The 9,041-nt window shown below is 41.5% G+C and overlaps 1 protein-coding gene across 8 annotated transcripts; it reads right to left on the reverse strand.

The window, feature by feature from the left end:
- Nucleotides 1–752: 752 nt before the first annotated feature.
- HCCS (holocytochrome c synthase) lies at nucleotides 753–7,993 on the reverse strand. Of its 8 annotated transcripts, none has more exons than XM_074596587.1 (8): nucleotides 7,934–7,993; nucleotides 7,217–7,359; nucleotides 6,378–6,526; nucleotides 5,631–5,779; nucleotides 4,342–4,461; nucleotides 3,454–3,540; nucleotides 3,025–3,196; nucleotides 753–1,709 (listed from the first exon to the last, which is right to left on the reverse strand). In XM_074596587.1, the coding sequence occupies exons 2-8, from the start codon at nucleotides 7,329–7,331 to the stop codon at nucleotides 1,533–1,535; spliced, it is 969 nt and encodes a 322-aa protein (XP_074452688.1). In that variant the 5' UTR covers nucleotides 7,332–7,359; nucleotides 7,934–7,993; the 3' UTR covers nucleotides 753–1,532. The 8 variants fall into 8 exon arrangements, with proteins under 8 accessions (XP_074452688.1, XP_074452687.1, XP_074452691.1 ...); XM_074596586.1 differs by having other exon boundaries at nucleotides 7,867–7,973; XM_074596590.1 differs by having other exon boundaries at nucleotides 2,987–3,196; nucleotides 7,867–7,973.
- Between the last annotated feature and the right edge of the window lie 1,048 nt (nucleotides 7,994–9,041).

The raw sequence follows: 9,041 nt of genomic DNA on the forward strand, positions 1-9,041 counted from the left end.
ATTTTCCCTTTTCCATGTGCTCAACCTCGTTTGAGACGCTGGGTTCTGAACTTCTGTTGCGACCTGACTGCGACTGGGAACCTGACGCTGCTGCAGAATTCCCTGAAGGGCCTGATCAGGATATTTCTTCACTTCTTGGAGCTTCATGAACTCTCCATCCCTTTCTATACTTACGAAGAAAGGATATAAATGTATTTATTTATGCATACACACACACGCATTACCTTTAATCTAGCCTAAACAAGTTTTACAGTTAAAACATCCTCCCCAAAGGGTAAAAACATCAATTTCAATCACTGTTTTTCAAGTTTATATTAGAATTCTAATCACTCTGACGCCCATCTTCTGAGAATAGTGAACTGCCAGCACCATGCATAAAGTAACCCAAACCTAAAAGAGAAAACTCCGTGTATACTTCCTTAAGTGTTACTCCTTGTAGAAGTGAATTATTTTCATTTACACTTCAAGGATTATTTAAAAACAAAAAAACCTTCTTGCATTCTTCTCTTCAGAAGTTAGCCAGGCTTAGGATGAATATGTTTGTTTTCAATTTGTTGTTATTCTGAGCGCTGCTGGTTTAATTGGCAAACACTTGAATTTAGTCTTTGGTTTTTGGTTCTGTATTCACCTAAATAAATTAGTACATATTCAAAGATGTGATTATTTGTAACAGACTGTAATCTCATATGACACATGCAAGAGCTCATCTTAATAATTCTTACAGCTAAAAATATGATCACCAAATACCAAAGTTAAGAAAAGTATATTTATTTGATTCTCCTTTTCGTTTGATGACAAAGGAGTACATTTCATTAACAGCAGCACAGAAAAGAACAATTTTGAATCTATGTGAGATGGAACACAACAGAAGACGATAAATGCATAAAGTGGACATGACGCCTTCCACCAGGTTTAGCAGCAACTACAGTTTCCATAATGCACTCAACATCACACTTCGGAAATCAACAAAGCAAACTCGTTCATTTGAAGCTTCTGAAGCACTCCCTGCATTGGTGTACCTTTTCCATATTTAGTTGTGAGAAATACAGAATTCTGCATATATCAGGTTACCAAACATATACATAAACCAACCAAAAAAACACCAAACCCACCCCAAAAGTAGTAAGCCTCAGTCTTTACCGTTGGAACAAGCCGCTCTTTCATTATCAGATATGCTTCATACAAGCTCACCTCTCATAATCTCATATATACATTGCCTACTCAGATGGAGATTTTTTTTTTTCCCCAAACTATTTTTCATTTTTATATGAATCGCTAAAAAAAGTGAAAAAGGAATGAGGAAAGTGGATAGGGGTAAGAGTGATTTTCTCTTAAGATTTTGGACTTCTGGGTAATATTTCTTTCTACCATGCAGGACAGTTGCCTCTGAAGTACCTTAAAGTATGGAAGCTTCCCTGAATAATTTTTTTTCCTAAGTGGGAAGTTACTTGACTGAAACACTGAGGGGCTTTCCCCTCAGACAATTTAAAAAAAAAAAAAAAAAAGGCAAAAAAAAAAGCTTCCAATGTCAGTTAAAAATAACCACTTTCAGAAAATGAGTGTACAGCTGGTTCCCAGCTAAGGTTGTGAAGTTCCATGAAGGAAGTGTCTGCCATTGGAGAAGCTACAATCTGATACTCTCTTATTCCTTCCATTCCCAAGTGTTTTGGTGTTTTGCATGGAGGACTCATTCTCAAAAGTAATATATGCTGAAAGGGAGGAACAATTTAAGTTTAGGGATATGTAGCACCTGAAATTTACCAAGCCATGCAAATTTAAAGCTATTACAGTGGAAGACTAAAAAAAAAAAAAAAACCAAACAGTTAGTTTCCCTTATTAAGCACAAACATTAATCAAATCTTCAGGCCACACAGCATTAACATGCAGCACTCTTAGAAAACGCTCACGTCAACCTTATTTCTTGGCACTTTGGATACCCTTTTAGCCAAGTTATCTACACATCTGTAATATACCTCACTATAATCACTATGCAGAAAAGCGTATGACTGTGTAGTCATACACACTTGTGCGATTCCATATTATAAAAAAACCCAAACACCTGCTACGGTACAGTTGATGAAGCCAAGATGCAAAATACAGATGATGCACTGCATGAGTTTGTTTAAATAAGGCTTAATTCTGTCCTGAATGCATTATTTGAGACACACATTAAAGACATGAAAATACTGAAAGAATATCGTTTTCTTACATCAGAAAACAAACCCTTAAATACTCAAATAAATAGACATTAAATATCAATTTTTATCTCCTTTAAGAAATGTTTTAAAAGTAACTGCCACTCATTTCCTGCTTCAAATGGATGTTCTTCTGTTCAAAGACAAATTGCAGATTAAGGCATGTGTATATTCTCTGTATTTTCAACTTAACATACCTTTAAAAATACTCATACTACACTATACTTCCTTTAACAGAATAAACTTGACTAAAGTTTTCTGAGGAAGCATGTATTTGAGCAGGTAAAGTGCCCATGTGAAAACAAACACATGGTTTTATATAGTTAATAAAACATGTCGTTTGAAACAATCCAAATCTTTTATCCTTTATTCATCATCTAAAGTATCCAAACACTGTAACTACGTGAAATCGTTTATGAGATTTCCAGTTTTCATTATTTAAGTAATACTCAAAACTCCAGTCAGAATCAGAAACCTAATATATTTGGTGCAGCTCTGGAGTCATGAAATAAAAAGAAGGCAAGCTTACACAGAATCTGTGACAAAATAAGAAAAGATTTGCCAGCTCTTAAGAAAATTAAGATACGTGTTTTTGCTGCTATAACTTTATTATTTAATCCAAAATACCATAAAGCACCGATGTACTTAACAACGTATTTCCCCATCCTCCCTTCCCACCCCCAAAGAACAGTGGTGATGATGAAAATAATGACAGTTGCAGTGAACTCCCATTTCAAGTCCTAGTATTCACTTAGTCTAGGAGGAAAGTGGTTTACTTTTCGACTACACACCACAGGAGCAGTTATGAAGTCCACCGCCACCAAGCTACCTTCATTCTGTCCCACACAGCCGAGAGAGAGTCAAACGCAGGGCGAACATCCAGGATAGTGAACTGGTAGTTCTTATCTACTGCCCCACCATCGTAGTAATCAATAACGTAGCGCACTTCTTTTCCACATCGGTCAACAATCCAGTCATGTCTGTCAAAGGGAAGTTCATATCTGGAAAGACAGGTAATAGACCATATAGATATTTTTAATGAATACTATGAACGTGGGAGAGGGAGTGGAAGTCCTATTTAAGAAGATTTATTTATCCAGATACTGGCATAAGATCCCCACTACTGCTTCTATCTTCTGGTAATTATAACTTGCAATTCCAGTTCTGAACCATCTTAAAATTAAGTCTACACCATGTTTTCAGACACGTCTCCCTACCCTCCCACCTCACTGGAAGACCTTCTTTCCTGCCCACGTACCCCATCCATGAACGTATTCTGGCTCTTGGTGAATACTCCTTTGCTTTGCCACCAAACCGCATCAGTGATGGTCCACATGGACATTCCCTGTGTACACAATTAAAAAAAAAAGTCATTTTTACCTTTTAAAACAGTCTTATTTAAAGTGTTTAAACCACTATGGTAACTTGTTTTAGTAATAGAAAAACTGAATAAGAGAAAGAGTAACAGTAAAAAAAATAATTACAAGTGATCTAAAACAGATTTTTTTTAAAGGTTTGAAAAGTCCCACAGTTTCTGACAGCACTTACTGCTGGTATGGTTAAGTACCTTTGATATGCTCCACGACATTGTTTTAACTTATCAACAGAGCAGTTCTCAGCAAGTCTAATCCAGAGATTTAATGGATTAAAGAACAGAAAACTGTAATCCAAACTGTGTAACAAAGGTCATGCAATTTCAGAGAACAATTTCTACATACAGAATGCTTAACTAGTCTGTGTCTTCTAGGAACAAGGACTATACTGACCTAAAACCAACAGTTTGTTTTACACCAGTAACTTTCAGTTTGAGTTTAGATCCCTTATCTTTTTTGCAACATAAATACTTCAATTAAATAATTCCCAAATAGATACAATAAGAAGTTACTTTCTCCAAATCCACATTATACACACACCATCAAAATGCTCATCAGTTTTATCAACATAGTAATTATTCAGTTCTAGTTAAGCTCTTCTGGATAATCTTCCTCCATATTAATCAAAATGCAGGCTCCTACAAGACCCTAACTTTTGGGACGTATCAGCACCAGAATATTTCTGCAAGAACTAAAGAGACTTTCTACTTTCAAAGAATTACAAAAGCAAGGGCTAAACCAAAGGATTTGCTTTTCGTTTCATATGTACATACCCAGCATGAAGAGCTTCCCACTTCAAAATCTCCTTCCAAGCTTGCTCATTATTTTGGTTGTGAATCTTAATGATGTTGGTCATGTCTTCACCTGTTATGTCATCATCTTTCCACCTCCACCTAAAAAATAAGAATTTGAGAACAGTTTATAAGCATTATGGCATAACTACTCCACCTTCCTCATTTTACCTGATGGGCTTTTGAATCAAGAGACTGAAGGTTTTATGCAAAGACACAAAGCAAGCGTGCAAACTTCTGGCTCATCTGCATAAGCATCTTGAGAACCACTTAATTTTCTGTGGAAAAGTGTAGTTATCAAAGTTATCATAGTAGAGATCCACAAATTCCAATTAGCTACATTAACAGCTTAACTGGATCAGAAAGTTATCCGAGTGTGCAAACACCAGCACATCCACAGTATTCGTAAAAATGCTTAGGAAAAATCCCCCTTGCATTCCTAATGCACAGAAGTCCTGTATTCGATACATTTTGCATACGCTTAGAAATGCCTTTCATCTCTCTGACCCTGCACTATGACCACATGTGTGCTTCCTTTTCAACAAGCACAACATCAAACACATTTAAGTGTTTACAGGATCAAAACTTGTGTGTTCAATATAGACTGCTTATGCCATATTGCCTTAAGAAACATATTGATACATAGAACAAAGAATTACTGTTGCTTTTATAGTAACTGCCTTAAAAGTTGATCTGTTTGAGAATGACAAACAAATAATTACAAAAGAACAAGGAAACAGAGCACAGGTTTTTAGACCACAGGAGACATTTATCATTCAGTTAGAACTTGCCTACATGTATTTTTATAAAGACTGAAAACACCCACTTGTCAAACAATCCTCACGTTTTTAGCAATTCTGCAAAGTCAAGTTAGAAGTTCTCACAATTGTAGAACTTCTACTATCAGTTTATAGGGTTAGCATGAAGCCAACTGAGTTTGAAAGCTGGCACCCATGCAATGTCTGTCTACGCTTATACACTGACTTAAAAATTTCTGCACTAGTGGCAGTTGCCTGACATTCCCTGCCATCTTGCTGATCACTAGAGGAGACACGGCCTTTGAGACCCACCTCATCCTTTAAAATAAAAAGCTGTTTATAAAAACAGTAATTTTTTAAAGAGCTACTTGATTTTTTTAGAGAGCTAGTAGAGTAGACTCTACTGCGTAAAGTCCACAAACTCTTAAATAATATCGATGAATAATAACTAATGATATTACTTCATGAATTTCAGACTCTTGGACTCCATCTGGTAATTCCCAGTGTATTTACCCTTTTCTTAGCATAGCATTCCAGAACATTTGCTCTGAAGGGTAGACCCATTTCTTGTCAGAATGTGCTCTAGGAATGGAAGATTCTTCTCTAACAGTAGACAACGGAAATGGTTGATCTGGGGATGGCTGCTGATTAGGAGGAGGCATCTAGAAAACAAGGAGAATCAACAAACTACAGTAAGAATTATTTTTATGCTACAGCATTCAAGAAAAATCAGGGCATAATTAATCAGCTGCTACAGAGATCAAGAAGTTCAGCCTTCAGTCCATTAAAATTATCTTTCTCTTTTGCAGTAAAACTCTTTGCACAACTTTGTCATTTGAAGACTAACATCCTCTTCACCCAAACTTCAACTTTCAAAACAGTAGTGCTTTTTGTAAATCAGTGGGAATCTTAGAGATCTGAATCAGAATTTACCCACGCCACTATTACACAGAATCTAGAAACCACTAACGTAGCATAAAAACCATACATGTAACTAACCAATAGGAACAGACAGCAAAAGGTATTTACAAACTGAAAAAAACACCTTTTACCAAAAAGATGTAAATTTAAAGAAGAGAATGTTAAATAAGATGTAATGTGGTTTTATACAAATATTTGCATAGAAAATGAGAAAAAGCAGTCTTTAAAAAATAATGTTAATTGATAGAGTTTCCACCTTAGTATCACTGTTCACATTTTGGGGACAGTATTTCAGGAGAAACAAAACGGAAGAAAACATCTGAACTAAACAAAAATTACCATATTGCTAGGATCTATGTCATCTTTCACTCGAGATGCAGCAGACGTCACTGGACATGCTACAAATTCATACGCTCTTTCCTGATGTGCAGGAACATCATCTGTATTCTCAGTTCTGTGATCAGGAGTCTTCATGTGCATTGGACAACCTAAAGAACCGGAAAAAATAGTATATGTTTTGCTACAAAATGATGACACGGCAGGAAATGGGAAACAGTTCATTGAATGTTCACGTAAATACAAACTGGTATTTCGCTTTTTCTTCTGAGCTTTACAACAGTTTTAACTATTCCCTTTCCTGCCTATTTCAGGACCCAGCACCATGGCAAGATCTAAAATTCTTACTGAATTGAATGCACATTCCCCACCCCTATAGCGAGCTGTCTGTAGCTAAGATTTCCACAGCAATGTCAATCCAACGTGTTGATTGTGTCAACAGAAGAGCTGATGTCCACCTCCTCCAGACATTCATCTTATCCCACCCTTCTGCTGCCCTTTCCCAGATGCGTGCTCTATACTGACAACTACCTGCTGCCAGTTACCATCTCTGTAGGGGTCCCTGACCCTTTGTGCAGGTACCACGCGATGGGAACAGCAGGACCCCTGTGAAACCTGACAACTCACAGGTTCTATAGCAAGCACCTATGCTCTCTACAGACAAAACAGCCTGCATGCCCTTCTGGTGAACACCTGACTCCTGTTCACAAAAAGTTCCTTGAGAGCTGTTTTTGCTAAAGGAAAACCTCAAGCTTTCACTTGTCGAACCTTTTTTTTTCTCCCAAGTATTTTTCAATCTGTTTTCCATGTAAAAAGTTTATTTAAGTTTCAAGAATAATTACCACTCATTTTTTCCTGATGCATAGGGCATTCTGAAGGTGGAGATGCCGTCGGATGTTGCTTGGATGCGTTCGGCGACTGACCTGCAGCAGCCGGGGAGGATGCGGACAGACCCATAGCTTCTGGGTCTTTTCAGATCAAGTTTCTGAAGGAAAAATAAGCAAACATCCATAAAACAAGACTACACTGGTGAATACAAGTACTGGTACATTGCTGCATCACAAATGAAAAAATTAAGTAAGGCATAGGTTTATGTAATAAACACTAATAAGGCTAAATAATAGCCTACGGCCGAGCACCTACCACAGCTGACAGCAAACGAGCTGCCGCGGGGCAGGAGCCGCGGGGCCTGCCGACAGCGACACCCACGTTCGGGCCGCTCGCCCCCGCCTCCTCACGCCCACCGCCGCCGGGGCGAGGCCGCGGGGGCTCTGCCCGCACCGGGCCGGGAAGAGCCTCACGGAAAGTGAGGCCGCCGCACCGTTACACACGCCGTGACCGACGGCGGCCGCGGGCAAGGTCAGGTCAGGCCCGCCCCCGGTGCCCAGCCGGCCCGCCCCGGCCCGCCGCCGTGCTCCCTCCCGCCGCACCCGCCGCCCACCACCGCCGCCGTGTCCCGCGTCCTCAAGAGCCGCCGCCGCCGCCGCCTCACCTCAGCCCGGCCCGCGCCCCCGCCCCCACGGCCGGCTCCGCGCGCAGCCCGACGCCCCGCGCCCCACCTCGCGAGAACGCGGCGGCGCCACTCCGCGCCTGCGCACTGCGCACCGCGCACCGCCGGCGGGAGGGGCCGGGCCGCGCCTCGCCTCGGCGGGCGCTGAGAGCGGGCGGGCGGCGCCGTGAGGGAGGCGCCGGCGGCGTGGCCGAGCGTGGGCGGACGCGAGCGGGCAGCGCAGCGCCGGGCTGCGGCCGCCGGGGGGATACACCGCCTTCCGCGCACGGTTGATGACTCCACAAAGCGGGAACGGCCGGAGGGCGCCCGAGGGCTGCAGGTTCTACTTACGGAATTGCCAACAGCAGCGAGTTCTGTGTAGCGAGGCTGAGGTTCAATCCCCCTAGGGCGGTGTTGGCCTGTGCTGCCCGTGACTAAGTCATGCTGTGGTTTGTGAAATCACCATCCCTTACAACTGCAAATATTTTACAATTTTTTTTAAAGGATAGAAAATTTGCTAGCAGCATGAATCAATATTGCAAAGGTGTACACTTTTAGTTGTAATATTTAGTATTGTAATATCAGAGAATCACAGAATGGTTTGGGTTGGAAGGGACCTTAAAGACCATCTAGTTCCAACCCCCCTGCCCTGGGCAGGGACACCAACCACTAGACCAGGCTGCTCAAAGCCCCATCCAGCCTGGCCTTGAACACTTCCAGGGATGGGGCATCCACAGCTTCTCTGGGCAACCTGTTCCAGTGCCTCACCACCCTCACAGGAAAGAATTTCTTCCTTATATCTCATGTAAATCTCCCCTCTTTCAGTTTAAAACCACTACCCCTCGTCCTATCGCTCCACTCCCTGATAAAGAGTCCCTCCCCATCTTCCCTGTAGGCCCCCTTTAGGTACTGGGAGGCTGCTATAAGGTCTCCCCGGATCCTTCTCTTTTCCAGGCTGGACAACCCCAACTCTCTCAACCTGTCCTCACAGCAGAGGTGCTCCAGCCCTCTCATCATCTTCCTGGCCGTCTGCTGGACCCGTTACAACAGGTCCATGTCCTTCTTGTGCTGAGGGCTCCAGAGCTGGACGCATTACTCCAGGTGGGGTCTCACCAGAGCAGAGCAGAGGGTCAGAATCACTTCTCTGGACCTGCTGGCCATACTTCTTTTGATGCAGC

The sequence above is a fragment of the Larus michahellis genome, chromosome 8 (assembly GCF_964199755.1).
Source record: "Larus michahellis chromosome 8, bLarMic1.1, whole genome shotgun sequence".
In the NCBI taxonomy this organism is placed as follows: Eukaryota; Metazoa; Chordata; class Aves; order Charadriiformes; family Laridae; genus Larus; species Larus michahellis.